This window comes from Thermobia domestica, chromosome 3, assembly GCF_964235325.1.
Source record: "Thermobia domestica chromosome 3, izTheDome1.hap1.1, whole genome shotgun sequence".
Classification (NCBI taxonomy): Eukaryota; Metazoa; Arthropoda; class Insecta; order Zygentoma; family Lepismatidae; genus Thermobia; species Thermobia domestica.
This window is the reverse complement of record NC_137456.1, coordinates 11,592,118-11,607,592: the sequence shown is the minus strand read 5'-3', so window position 1 is coordinate 11,607,592 and position 15,475 is coordinate 11,592,118. Positions and strand designations below refer to the sequence as shown.

General features: G+C 38.8%; 1 protein-coding gene across 3 annotated transcripts in view; it reads right to left on the bottom strand.

Annotated features, from left to right (window-relative positions):
- Positions 1-7,386, bottom strand: part of LOC145682411 (mpv17-like protein) — a 48,161-nt gene extending 40,775 nt beyond the window's left edge. For all 3 annotated transcript variants that reach the window (XM_081754034.1, XM_081754033.1, XM_081754035.1), the window contains exon 1: positions 6,754-7,386. In XM_081754034.1, the coding sequence (XP_081610160.1) occupies positions 6,754-6,879 (126 nt within the window). In that variant the 5' untranslated portion in view covers positions 6,880-7,386. The remainder of the gene's footprint in view (positions 1-6,753) is intronic.
- Between the last annotated feature and the right edge of the window lie 8,089 nt (positions 7,387-15,475).

Below are 15,475 nucleotides of genomic sequence, written 5' to 3'. Positions count from 1 at the left end.
GAATAAGTGTTCAAAAAACTCTGAAAGACGCAATCAACGAAGTGTTTACTTTCTTATTAATGATTTCATTAAAAATGATCTACTGTCAATTATCTGTTTTTAAGGCAGTGTTATCATTTTATTTATTTATTTATTAATTTCCGCAGTATTGTCGAACACGGTATAAAAAATGAACAAACGGTCTTAAGGATCTGCAATATATCCATTATGAAGGCATATCTTACGTAATACGAACAGAGAAAAGTTACAAGAGAAATTAGTAGGGTAGAGAACAGCTTTGTAGGACAGAAGATTAAAAATCAGTAGGAAGAAATTAAAGTCGGGATCGTAATACGGTAAATTATGGATGCGTTAAAAATATCAAATAATACTTTTGATAAAGTGGATATTTTCAAATATCTAGTATCAATATTAACAGACGAAAACCATATTCACAAAGAAATTAAATGTCGACTAAAAGCTGGGAATTCGTGTTATTATTCAATCTCTTATCATCGCGAATTCTGTCGAGGAATTTGAAGCTTAAAATATATAAAACGATAATCATGCCTGTTGTTCTGTATAGTTGCGTAAAATGGTCGCTTACTCTGAGGGAAGAACGTAGACTGAAAGTATTTGAGAACAAGATCCTGAGACGAATATTCAGGCACAAGAATAACAGGAATGGGAAATGGCGGACACTTCATAACGAGGAACTACATAATCTATACCATTTACCAAATTGTTAGGGTCATCAAGTCTAGGAGGCTCAGGTGGGCAGTTCATGCAGCCAGAATGGAAGAAAGTAGAAACGCTTTCAAAGTCTTGACTGGAAGACCAATCGGAAAACGACCATTAGAAAGACCTAGGCGCAGATGGGAGGACAATATTAAGATGGATCTCGCAGAGATAGGAATACAAAATAGAAACTGGATCAAGTTGGCTAAGAATAGAAGTTAGTACAGAGCTATTGTGAACGCGGCATTGAACCTCCGGGTTCCATAGATCATAGAGTTAATTAGGAAGAAATCAAAATATATTAACTTCAGTGAAGACGGAGAGGAAAGGACAGAATCTAAAGAAAGTAATAGGTTTCAATACCTAGATTCCACTGTAAACAAGGTTGGAAGTTTGAATCCGGAAATAGAGCACAAAATTATGGTGGGATGGACGAACAGGAAGATGAACTCAGGTATCTTTGTGTAAAAGGAGAAGAGTCAAGCTGAAAGCAAAAATTTAGAAGACCGTAGTGAGACTCGCGATGCTGTAAGGAGCAGAAACTTGGGGAATCAAGAGAGTGGAAGAAAATAAATTAGACGTGGCTCAAATAATAATGTTCAGATAGCTGTGTGAAGTTACTTGGTTGGATACGATCAGAAAGGAACAAATAAGAGGCAGCGTTAAAGTATGAGACGTCGAAAAAAAGTACAGGAGAGATTACAGTATTATGGTCATGTTATGAGAAGAAATGATGATTATGTCCACAAGCAGTGTTTCTTTTAGATACATTTTTTGGGAGGACACTGTCCCCCCCAGATCTCTGAGAGTATCCTCCGGAGGAGACCAAATATGTCTACAACATAATAATAAATAGAGTAGTACCAACAGTGGCCCCGGAACATTTTTTCTAAAAGAAACACTGTCGACAAGAGAGTGGGGAAAGCGGAAGTAGACGGCAAAAGACGAAGAGGAAGACCAAACAAAGTTGAAGACTTTAGTATGAAGAAAATATAATAAATGCTCAGTGAACATTACTTAATAGGAAAGAAGTGAGCTTCAGCTGGGTGTAGTAGCAGAGGTCCACTCTCCTTCACGTATTTGAGAAAATTGTATTTGAAGCTATTATATTTGTTACAAACTATCCACCAAGGTATGACTTGTGTATAGGTAAGCTTTTTTTTTTCGTTACATAATGGAAATCATGAGTTGTAATTAGGACAGCCGTGAATGTTTGTGCAAACAAACAAATACAAATCCACTGACGAAAGTGGAGGTTCCCATTGAAATTTTTGGCATTAATATTTAAAATGCCGAAAATTTCGGCATTACTGAGTTTAAGTTAAAAAAAAAAAATAGAAAATAGACATACACATTCATTATCTCTATCAGACGATGACATAATGAATCTATTAATGTATTAATATTTGTTATTTTATTGAAAGTTTGGAAATCTTTTGAGCAAATTCTTATGAAAATCTAACCAGTTAGTGACGTGAGTTTAGGTTTCGAATGTTTGTCACTAATTTTAACACTCTGCATAAATTGTTCTTTGTTTTACCAATAGAAAATACAGGGTTTTCATAAAGTATGGACGGATTTAATTCGCTTATAATTTACATAAAAATGCTCATATTGAAATCAAATAAAGTGCAAACGGTAGCGGAAGGATTAAATTTTTACCTGTAATCTGCACCAGCTCAGTTCATTCACCGCCACACCTCCAACTGGGCGCCATTTACGTCCAACATATCCAGGTACGAATCTTCATTCACGGTCTCCTCTTCAAAAAAGAACGGTCCAATCAGATGATCATAGGACACAGCGCACCAAACGTTCACTTTAGGGCTATCTCTCTCATGTGTCTCAAATTCCTTTTGGGTTTTCCGTGCCCCAAACGCGACAGTTGTGTCGGTTAACCTTCCCGGAGACATGAAAGGTTGCCTCATCTGAGAACATGATGGCTGAAAGGAGAACGTCGCCATGTTCCAACTGCCAAGATGTTCCAACTAACAATGTTGCCAACAAAAAATTTAATCCTTCCGCTACCGTTTGCACTTTATTTGATTTCATTATGAGCATTTTTATGAAAATTATAAGCAAATTAAATCAGTCAAGACTTTATGAAAACCCTGTAGATACACAAGTGATAAAAATGGGCTTTTTAACATTTTTTGTTGTTGTTTCTTGAAACTTGGCCCCATTTTTTAGTACCGAGGCTAGATGAAACATGGGTTTAGAATTTAAGGTGGATGTCGAACCATCATAATGCGCTTAGATTTCAATTCTTTTCCACCAGCAATCGAACGCGGGACCACGTCTACCAAACTCTGTTCCAAGACTTTCTTAGATATGGATAACTGCCTTATTTATTTCACAAATTACTGCCGCAGGCAAGAAAACACCATTTGGGCCACTCTAGATAATATTAAGCGTCTAATAAATTAAGAAAAGTGTTGTGTTACATATATATATATATATATATATATATATATATATATATATATATATATATATATATATATATATATATAAGCATAAAGCGAAAAAATATGCCAATTTTAACGAATTAAAATGTAAAATTCAGTCTACGAAAAATAATTAGACTGAATTAAAAATTGATGCTAGAAAAAGAAACGGTTAAGACAATTTTCACTACTTTGTAATGAGAACAGTTTTCCGTCGTGAAAAATTAACGTAAAATTTAACAGATAAAGACAACGACGTGGTAACATTATGAAAAGTTGGGGGAAGATTATGATCAGGACCACTTCTGGCGAAATTAAGTAATTAGGTGGAATCAAACCACAGAACAGTATGTAGGTAAAGTTCGGGAACTGTACCTTTATATGGCAGGAGAAGCTTGTTTAGTATGTGTTAGTATATTGCATTGCTTCGATATGGTGAACTTTCTTTTTCAATTTACTCGAAACTTACAAGATGTCACTTATCATGCATGGCCAACACAATTGGCAAGTCGTGATAGGTAGCCCGAGGTGTTCTGTGTGGATGGCTGTCATTGGTTTACGATTCACTCTAGCGGGCTATTGAACAGGTAAGTAGACCGCTAGGGATTTTTGTAATGATAAGTAGCCTTCAAATCTAAAAAAGTTGGCCACCCTTGATATATATATATATATATGAAGGGTAAGGGGGGGAGGAACAAGGAATGTCCATGTGTGCGCTTTATCGGGTGTTTTGTCCTATCTGTTCGTGACTCTTGGTACTATTTGACTGTATATACCATGCATGCGTAGATATCGAAATGTCCATGTAAAAAGGGGCAAAAGGTTTGACTACCCTATTCTTTTTTACGCGGTTTAGAATGTAAAAACGCAGTTTTGTGATTTCCTACTTTTTCCCCTTACCCTTCAATATATATATATATATATATATATATATATATATATATATATATATATATATATATATATATATATATGGGGTGTTTCAAAACAACACCGAAAATGTTGGAAAGGTGATTCCTGACACAAGGATAAGACAAAAAGTATATACCAATCTGTGTGCGAAAATGCTTCACTTCGGAGTTATAGGTTGCCGAAAACATGAAAAAATGAACTTTAGAAGGTCCATAGCTCAAAAACTATGGGACTTACCGTGGTCGGGTCAAGACTTCACTTAGGAACTAGTATGTGTCCTACCCAAATATCCGTTTCAGAATCCTGTGGTACTTCCGCAACAATTTCTATAGAGGTAGTTGGTGAGTACTTCAAATTATATGCCCGTAGTCAAACTCCCTCTATAAAAATTGTTACGTGAGAACTTTAGGATTCTGAAACATGTATTTTTGGATAGAGCACATATTAGTTTCTCAGTGAAGTCTTGACGCGATTACGGCAGCTCGAATAGTATTGGAGCTATGGACCTTTAAATTTCTTTTTTTTTTTTTTTATGTTTTCGCAGCCCATAACTCCGAAAGGAAGCATTTGTGCATTCAGGTTGGTCTATACTTTTTTTCTTTATCTTGGTGTCAGGAATCACTTCCCAAACGTTGTCGGTGTTTTTTGAAACACCTGTGTATATATATAACATCCTAACTATATATAAAACTACATGAACTGACATAAAATAAGGGGTACTTCCGGTTGACGTGGAAAGTTGAAATTTGGCATGATTGAGTATCTTTTCGGGACTAACCCACAAGAAAATTGCCAAAAGTGAATATTTTTAATTTTTAGGGAGTCTAAAGGGGGAATGAAGAAATTTCCCATGTTATTTACATGGGTCTGTTTTTAACCTATATAATCTCATGTTTTAGGTAGTTGAATTGGAATAAAAAGTTGAAATTCAGTATGCTTGTATGTTTTCTATATAAAATTATGAACAAAATCACTAAAAAATAAAAATTTCCAACTTTAGAGTGGTTGTATAGGGAACTTTAAAATCTTCCCTATGTTATTTGTATGAAACACTTTTTATACTCCAAAATTATTGGGTACTTAATGTAGGGCTGCAATAATTACATTTGGTGCGATTGTAGCTTTTCGGGACTAACCCACAGGAAAATTGCCAAAAATGGATATTTTTAGTTTTTAAGGAGGTTTAAAGGAAGGACTAGAAATGTTCATGATATTTAAATGGGCATTTTGTAGGGATACAAAATTTTATCTTTTCGATTTGAAATTCGGCAGAATTGTGGGTTCAAGAGGTGCGAGGTCATGGGCCGAGCAAACGTAGGGTCTGGGGGGGGGGCGGAGTTTTCAGCTAGCCAAAGGCTACTTAAAATAATATAGTATCAGTGATTAGCGTATACAGGGTGACCCAAAAGTAGGTATATGCCCCTGCATTGATCAAGTATAGCATTCTAGCTTATAGCCTTATTTGCTTCGAGCTTAAGATATAAGTAAAAAGATATTAAGGACAAATAATAAAGAAACGAATTGTACCTAATGGATAACAATAAGAAATGATATAAGATGCAATAAGTTGATCAGTAGGGTACTGTATACCTACTTTTGAGCCACCCTGTATATCAGCAGTGGAGTATATAAGGGGGATTTCCGGGCTTAAACCTTCCCCGAAATTTTATTTATTATTTTAAAGTAAGTGAAATATCTTACAGAATTTTTCACATTTCTAGGAATAAAGTTACGAAGTTAGAAAATGTAACGTTTCCATTTCAGCAGACTGTTCGAGCTGTTCGAATTTAAATGAAAAAGCAACCTTTTCACTTCAGCAGACTGTTCGAACTTAAATGAAAAAGCAACATTTCCAGGCCAGCAGGCTGTTCAAACGGAATATGGCAGCACGCAAAAATGACACGAGGAACGTTCACATTGTTGTAAAAGGGAAACCTCCGTTTCCCAATAGTGTTGTATTGTTGATATAGTGCAGACTCAAGAGAACAGCCTGCAAAACTAGCAAAGATGCTTTTTTTTTATCTAACGTAAGGTACCTTACTAGTGTGGAGCCCAAGCACCTAGTGCAATTGAAAAAAAAATCCATTATTTAGTTCAAGAAATATTAATTATTTACAAAAATATGCATTTAAGAAGCATTCCATTTACTCCTAGTACACTTTTAACTTGACATTTATTTCATACAATAGCACAGATCATTTCTCCTGGATCTAATCTGATTTTGAGTTTAGCGTCCCTTCTAGCAGTGAGGCTATGTGAGACGTGGACTTACAGCTTAACGTAAAATCCGATCCACATAAGTTCCGCCGGGAATCGAAACCGGCTCTCCCATGCCAAAGGCGTGGAACTTTCATTCGCCCTGGAAGCCATGTAATCGATCGGTGCTGCATACAAATAAATGTTTATGCTTACTGACGTTCACAAAAGCACAGATGAATTGGTTGATAGAACAGTCGGGGGATTAAACCTCTGTTCTGTATCTTGAGGTGAGGAGATGCCCTAAAAGATCCACCCAACAAGTCGTAGACCGGGGTTTGAGTCCCCATCGTTCCAATGTTGAGTTCAGATTGTTTCTTATTCAAGTGACATTCTACAACTAAATAGCCCTTGTACTTAAATTAGTATTAATAAGCAAGTTATTAATTGATTATTAATCTGTTAAAATATCACTACTTACAATTATCTTTCGTGTTATTGTCTGTTGTGAGAACTCCGCGCCAACATACAGCGCTCCGTACACAACGGAATTTGCTAACAACGGGTGTTTGTGGAAAAAATTTTTCACAACGCCTACAAACGTCATTGTAATGTTAGCACTTGCATTGATCAGGATTGTAATTAGTCAAGCAAGGGTTAGTAGTATTAGTGACACTACAACAATGAATAAACGAGCTGTTAAATCACACTTAAAAATGTAGCAACACTGAACTAAAGTATCTTTGCCTTCGAATTCCGTGACTGTTGAGAGCACGTGATACAGGAAGCCCCTAGTTAGGTTAAATCGACGTTACGTAATATTATTCTATTATGTCTCATCGGCTCCATCACATCGTCTGAACGCTTGATAAAAAACATCTCTACTCGAGCACACAGCACAGAACCAGATAAACAACCGAATCAGAGAGTCCTGCGCAGAACACGTGTGAGAAGTGTAACAGGTGTCAAGCTATCTTAACACTCATAAATTATTATCGCCAACCCAACTGATTAGATAAACCAATCATTTGTTATTTAAATACATTTATATCTCTGCAGTATATTTGTAACAGCAAAAAACGTAACATTTCTCTTTTCTTTTCATTCTATTTTAATTTTGATGTTAATTTGTTCCTATTGTTCACAGAGTTGCTAACTACTTAAGATGAAGTTATCAAATTTGATTTGAAAATTAACATTTCTAAGGATTTTTTTTTAATCCTTAGAACTAATTTTCGAATTAAATTTCTAGACAAGAGGGAATAAACTTCACGTCTGAATATATTTTACAGGTTTTATTGATTGTTGATATACACATTACTTACCCGAAATTCGTGGATATTGAATGGAAGTTCGTGAGGGAATAACTTCAATACCAATATTGTGCTTTTTCACGGAATAGAATTTAAAATCTCGCTAAATAGTCTATACACTTATCAGTGGCATATTTATAATTTTGTTTCGGGGGAGGAGGCTTTGCTAGCTTTAGTCCTTGAAATGGAAAATTCTGCAAGATATTTCATTTACTTTGAAATAGTAAATAAAATTTAAGGGGACTTAAGGTCGAAAGGCCCTCTTAAATAACCACAGTACTGATCCCTCGATTTTATGAGCCCCGATTTAACAAATTTCAAAAGCAACGAACAAAGTCTACAGTAGACGATTCAGTTTGAAAAAAAGTCCTTAAACGAAAAACGTTGAGTATACTGTATTATAGTGTATACTTTCAGTTTAAAAGTCCTGATTTTAAACTAAAAATGCTGAATTTACCGTATTATAGTGGATATTTGCAGGGAATACTATATTTTACTGTCAGATTGGATAGTGTGTGTGATAGATTCATCTTTCTTTCATAACGCAATTTTGGAGTCAGGACCTATTAATTTCTTTTCCCCTCTTTGAGAAGCTACTTCTAGGCAGAACTGTAGTCAAGGGTACACTAGGTGACCAGAATTTCAAGTTGGAAAAACGAGACGCATGTAAATTAGGGGGAAGGGGCAAGAGTTTAAAATTCGAGATTACATTCTGAATGCCAGCATTGTTTTCAAATTACAAAATACACAAGTAATCATGATACCGCAGTGTTTCTTAAGTAATATCCAACAATAGCCAGCTCCAGGAGCTATTAGTAATATATATTACTAATATATAATAGTTATTATGTATATTCAGTGCCGGAGTTACGTATAAGCTAAACAAGCTATAGCTTAGGGTCCCACGATCATGGGGTCCCCAAAAATTAAAGGGAAAATTGAATGTACATTTCCAAAATATAAGAAAAAATAAATAAAATAAAATCTACATATAGCAATAGTGCTTCGTTTGTGTAGGCCCCTATGATGTAAATAATGGGCCCCTTCTGCTAAACTGCTTCCTAAATTTTCACTAGTTTCGTTTCTGTATATAGGATCCTACATTCATCTGGAAACATAAAAGCCCCATTGTCTTCAGTAGCTTAGGGCCCCATCAATCCTAAATCCAGCTCTGTGTATATTAGTGATAAATATTAGTCATATGGGGCTCAGTGGTAGAGCTCACACCCCTGGTGTGTGGGGTGCCTGGTTAAATCCTAGGCCAAGTAAGTTTGTGGTGGACAACATCGTGTCCGTGAGTTTTTCGGGGTACTCCCGTTTCCTCCCACTTTCTCATTCCTCCAAATCTTCCATCATCATTCACTTGCCTTAATCATCGTCTCCCTTGGCCCAAGGGCCACAATCGTCGGACGTTAAATTGAAAGATTTCATTTAATTTGATTTCAAAAAATAGTAGGGGATGGCGATCAGTCCACTTTGCCCTCTCTCTCTCTCTCAATATTTTGATGCTCCAGGAACTCGTCCGCTGAGCAATACAGACGGTTAAATGGGTAGCTATACTTGTAGAGATGAATGGTCCAGGATCAATTTGGGAACAAAATAAACAAACACAATAGAAACAATCACTTCCTGTGGAACACTAACGATGTCGAAGAAACTATATATTACAAACTGCGATGAATAACATGAGCACTGCACTGTTGATCACTTTGACACCATTACAAGTCGTAGTTGTTCACTATGTAATATTGAAGCAGATGATACAGAACAAGGTGGTTTTTGTTAGCTAGTAAGAAAGACACTGTTACGGGGCTAGTGAAATAAACAGAATGAATGACTGTGTTGAGTATCGGACGGTAGCCAGGCGTTAGAGAGCACTGAAAGGTCAGGTGGTCAATAGAACCTTCAGTTAGTCCACAATAACACAAGCGTGAGGGGCGCTGCTGCTGTTTATATTGCTGGATGGGAGTCTGAGCAGTATGTAGACGAAGGCGAGAGTATAAACAATGATGTTTTCTTGTCCAATTATGAGGGGCCTCCCATTTTCTCGTAGTGGGAGTCGGTTCTAGTTGCCAATAATAAATTCCTGGTCCTGATCGTTGTTGTTGTTGGTAGGTTCGCCATTCGGTTTGCCGTTTCTGTAGCAGCATCTCGGCGAAAGAAGATGCTGGGAGCCGGAGATCTATCGGTGTGCCATGTTGTGTTGCATATCTGCTCAGGATATCGCTCACTTCGTTCCCGGGGATGTCGCAGTGTGAGGGCGTATGAATTAACGTAACCACTTGATGATTATTATGTAATATTCGAAGCTGTTGGCGAATATTGATGTGTAACCATGTATTGGCAGATACCCATGGGGTTCTACATATTCCCTGTAACGCACTAAGGCTATCACTACAAATTCCCACGTTAGATAGTTTTCGTTGTATGGCGACTTTCAATGCCGTGCGAATTGCCCAGCTTTCTGCTAAATAGATGGATGTATTCGGTGGAAGTCTGTGAGTCTCTGCGTAATTAAGCGCTGGTATATAAATTCCTGCTCCAACCACAGATCCATGTTCAGTATGCCGTTTAGAAGCATCCGTGTAAATTAAAATGGTATTTGAGTGATGGGATTGAATGTGATGTTCCCAGAGATGGCGCACTATCTGAGGCTGATTGGATCGAAGACGTTTGAAAGAGACCACCGGTTGCTCAAGTGTGGGAGAAAGTAGAAGAGTATTGTATTGTGCAGTATAACATGGTAATTTCGGTCCTCAGTGTAATTGATTGAGCCAGTTATGAATACTAACGAATGCTCGATATATCCAAGGTAGCTGTTTATAATATGGAAGTCTGGTATGAAGGTTGCTATTGTATAGGAATTGTAATTTTGGTAATAATAGGGAGGAGGTGCAGCATATGCGTTGCAGGAGGAATTTTTTAGCCATAAAATATGTTTTCACTGGGAAAGGAATTATTCCAGCTTCTTCTAAAAGTGCGGAGGAAGGTGCCGTTTTTGGTTGTCGGAATATAATTCGCTGTGTTGTGGCTTGAAGACGGATGTGATGTTCGCTGATCCGTTTGGGTAATGGAGAAAGTAATATTCCGCCATATTGAAGTTTTGGATCCACACATTGAGTACTGACTTGTTGCAGGGAGGATATATCTGTTCCCCAACCCTTGTGGCTGATGCAAGACAGCAACTTAAAATAAGGTTGTGCTTTAAGTGCTATTGTTTTGAGATGATGCTTCCAATTTAGTTTAGAATCGAGATGAAAACCAAGATAGTGTAAAGTAGGTGTAACTGGTAAAAGAGTGTTATTTACCGTGAGATGGATGGGAGGTTGAAACCGTTCACGGGTGAAGAGAGTGCAAGAAGACTTCGCCCAGTTGACTGACATGCCGTTTTCAGAGGTCCAGGAGTGAAGTTCTAGGAGAGCGTCGTGCAAAATGCGTATCCCGTCCACTATGTTGGAAGTTTTGACATATAACAACATGTCGTCACAGTATTGTTGAATACGAACAAGTTTTCTAAGTCGTTGATGGAGAGAGAGTGTGTATATATTAAATAAAGTGGGACAGAGACTAGAGCCTTGAGGAATACCCAATGATGTTGAACGATAAGAAGAATATCTGTTATGGTATTTGATGCAGATGCGACGTTGTACCAACCAATTATGAGTATATCGGAGAAAAGGTGTAGGAAGTTGGAGTTGTGCCATGTGAGTGATGAGGCGATCGAGAATGATAGAGTCATATGCATGTTCCAGATCAAGTTTAACGGCAATCAAATACTGTCGATGTTGGAATGTGTTCCAGATATCGAGAAGAAGAGCAGCAACCGAGTCCAAAGATGACATGCCTTTCCGGTAACCAGTTAATGTGGGTGGGAAGACTGAATAATATTCCAAGTGCCAGTTCAATTTAGAGAGGATGATCTTCTCAAAAACTTTCACGACGCATGAAATAAGAGTAATCGGACGATAACTCTGAGCCAACCCGATAGGTTTGTGTGGTTTAAGTATAGGGACTACCGCTAAATCTTTCCATGAAGATGGAATATGTCCTGTCCTCCATATCTGAGAGTAGAGTTGAAGAAGTACAGATCGACCATATGGAGATAGGTCGTACAAGTGTTGATATCTAATCTGATCTCTCCCAGGAGCTGTGGATCGCCGAGCAGTTAACACCAGATTCAATTCTTGGATGGTGATATTCTTGTAGATTGGTGAATCACACTCCGGATCAAGAAGAGGTTGTATAGTTCGTCTGTCATTCAGTGGTTCTGGAGGCGTGAGAAGGCGATGAAATTCATCAATCCAAGGCGGTAGACTGTCAGTAGGAACTGCGCGTGGAGGAGATTCTGAAATTTGGTTCCGTATAAACGTCCAGATAGAAGACGAAGTAGCCTGTGGGTGGAGCGTGGCACAAAATTGTTGCCAGTGTTGTTTGCGACATTGCTGGATGTATCGTTTATACATCGCTTGGGACTGGCGATAGAGTACATATGTTTGTTGACTCTTTTCGTTAAAAAATGCCTTTTGCTTCTGTTTACTATCATTTAGGAGTTGTTGGCAACGTCTGTTCCACCAAGGAAAATGGGAACGGGATGCTTGGGTTCGAGTCTGGCCAGGAATTTGAGAAGTAGATGGGGAGGCTTCTGATGCTGCTGCTTCTATAATATGTATGAAAGAAGAGGTGTTGATAGGAGTGACTTGTACTGAAAAATACCGGAAAAGTTCGTCGGTCGCATTCTGGTATGTTGTACGATTGTATGATTGAGGAATGCGAGAAACAGTTGGAGCATATGGCGAAAGGTGAGCCTTGGGCGTTCTCGGAAAAGTAACTCCTTCAAGTGTAGTTATAATAGGAAAATGATCGCTGCCACCTGTATATCCATAGACACTCCAACCATGGTTTGCATACAGAGCAGAACTGAGGATGGTGATGTCAGGCGCACTGGGATAACCATTAAGGTTCGGGAGGCCAGTAGCAGTCCCATCATTTGCAATGAGGTGAGTTGTATGGTCCATAGCAGCGAGAAGGTTCCGAGCAGCTACGTTGGTGTAACGATTGCCCCATTTGACACTTTTGCAGTTCGGATCACCCCCAATAACACAGGGACCTTGGATTGAAGTAAATAATTGTTGCCAGTAATGAGCTGTAGGAGGGCTGTCTGGTGGGGCGTATATATTGATAAAAGTGAGTCCAGCACACAGCACTCCGAGCACTTGTATTTTGGTTGAGCCGGTTGGTGGAAGTGTTGTTATAACACGAGCCGGTAAGGAGGTGTGGATACCCAAGGCGATCCCTCCATAGTGGTCATCCCGAGGACGGTGATAAACTCGGTATCCAGGAATTCTTAAGTTGTCTTCAAGGCGGGTCCAGGTTTCTTGTAACAGTATGATAGCCGGAGTAAAAAAGCGGCATATTTGCGATAAAAACACCTCCTTGCCACGAAATTGTTGGAGATTCCATTGTAGTATTCTTAACTGCTGCAACTGAGTCATTCTTGGATATGTTCCAGAAAGCGAATAATTCGTAGTAGAAGCGCCTGTAAGTCTAATGCGGTAAGTGGCTGGGTGTCGGACTGAAGTTTGGGAGTTAACTGATGCAATTCCTGTAATAGTTCTTGTTTCTTGGCATGACTAGTATCACGTTCTTGGTTCCAAACTGGCTTCGAAGAGCCGGTGTACAAGGTATCTCCTCTGAACGTGCGAGTTCGTCTAACCGGAGAGGATCCTGTAGAATCTAGTAAGGCACGTTCGTCTGAGGAAGAGTAATTGGTTGAGGTTGGAATAAACGATTGTTTCTGTGAAGCCGATTGGATAGAATCATGTCCAGTAGGTCGTCGTCGTTTTGGAGAAAGAACGTGGCGATGTTCATCGGGGAGTTCTATTTCTTTACGAGAAGGAGGTCGTTGGGGTTTGGGAGAATAGTGGTAAGAAAAGTTGTTATCTTTCGTGGAAGAGGAAGGAATTGGCTGGCGCTCGGGTGTGAGCTGCTGAGGTAATGCAAGGAGTGGGGAGTAGAAATTAGAGGTGGGTACACCCGAGGAAGGGTTAGGTGATGAGCGCTGCAAAGGAGGCACTCGTTTTTGCGCTTCGTTATAAGATAATTTTTCCAATACCATGAGTTGATTAATTCGCTCATGTCGTTTCCGGGCCGGGCAGGTGCGTTCAGTGGCTGCATGCGGTCCGTGACAATTGATGTAGCAAAGTGGCTTGGTGCAATTGTTAGTATCATGTGAATCTCCACATTTAGCACATATTGTTTGTTTGGAGCGGCACCCAACTTTTCGGTGTCCCAGGCGGAAACATCCCCCCCAGCACTCTTTGACTGAGGGGATATACGTTGCTACTCGGAATTTCGAATAGTAGAGCGAGCATTCCTCTGGCAGATTTTGAGAGGCAAAAGTAAGTACCACTGTGGTGGTGGGGACGAACTCATTATCGTGCCGGCGATGAATGCGGCGGATATGCGTTATTTCTGCCCTACTTTTTATATCTGTTTTGAGTTCGGCATCCGTTATGTCAGTGTCCACCCCTGTGATCACGCCAACGGAATGTGTGGCGTAGGTTGGTATGTATGCTTTCCATCCGTTTCCCCGTAGAATTGGGTTAGTCAGAAAGTCATTAGCTTGCTGTCCGGTATAAAAAAGCACTTTAATTAGATTTCGTCCCGTAGGTTGAAAGGATTTTATTCCTGGAACCTTATTGTGAAATAGTAATCTACCTAGACTTAAGGGGTGTTTTCGCCCAATATTTGGATTGGTATTAGAAGAATGATCAGATGTCACATGCACTACGAAATCAGGAAAGTGATGGTTTTGGTACAGATTCACCGGTGGTATAGTTTCAACGGTGACCTCTGTCGCTATAGGGATTGCAGAATCAGCAAATGTAGTGTCTATGGGAGGGTCCGTGACCATGGAATGTGCAGGAGGAGGGTCTCCTCCCGATTGTTCAGCCATAATTAACACTTCCCTATATCATATAATGTGTAATATGAGTGATATGTATCACTGTCACAATTAGAACAAAGTAAGGAAACACGTCAATTAATAACACTCAGCACTTCACTCGCGATTATGTAATCACTCGACTACACAGTACCACGCGCGAAACCACTCTCTCGTAGCATGACACTCGCGTAACGATGCACTTTGCCCTCTTGCGTGACCAAAGGAGAAGTCAAACTAGTGCTGCCATCTGCCTCTTGTAGCAAGGTTTCTTGTGTATTGTCGAGGAAGTTGTCAGAGAAGACTGAAGTCTACAGCGTGCTGAAACTTTTTTTTTTCTTATACGAATCTGCATATTTCAACTCACGATACGTACAATTTTAAGTTGTAAGGTCTTGAAGTTACTAAGATTCATAAAAAAGTTATATTTACGTCTAATGCACGATACATAGTTATATTTCAAATAAACTATGTTTTACAGTATAACCAGCTCAATTTTCAAAATGGCGCAATGTTGGGAATGCCGATCAACGTGATCGGTTTACTATCATGGTGATCACCGAACAAACATTTGGAATACTTCTGTAGCCAAAAATTATAAAAGAGGCTAGACCTAAGGTAGGTAATACGCCTACTTGAGTCAAACACTGAAACTTTGGTATCGGTGTAACCTTTGTGGATCGTGGGTGCATGCTGACTGTACTGTTGTGAACTCACCACGTGGATATATCTGTGACGTGTCTTTGAAAAACGTCAATAAAACATTCAGTTGACGTTTCTCAGTCTTTCAAAGGCGCAGTTTAGCAAAAAAAAAAAAAAAAAAAAAAAAAAAAAAACTTGAACTGCCTATGAAACTATGTATGTTTATTAAGCTTGTACTGTGATCGCCATTACCAACATGTGATGGGAATGGCGACCAAAGTAGCAATTTGAATTGTTCCCGTCGT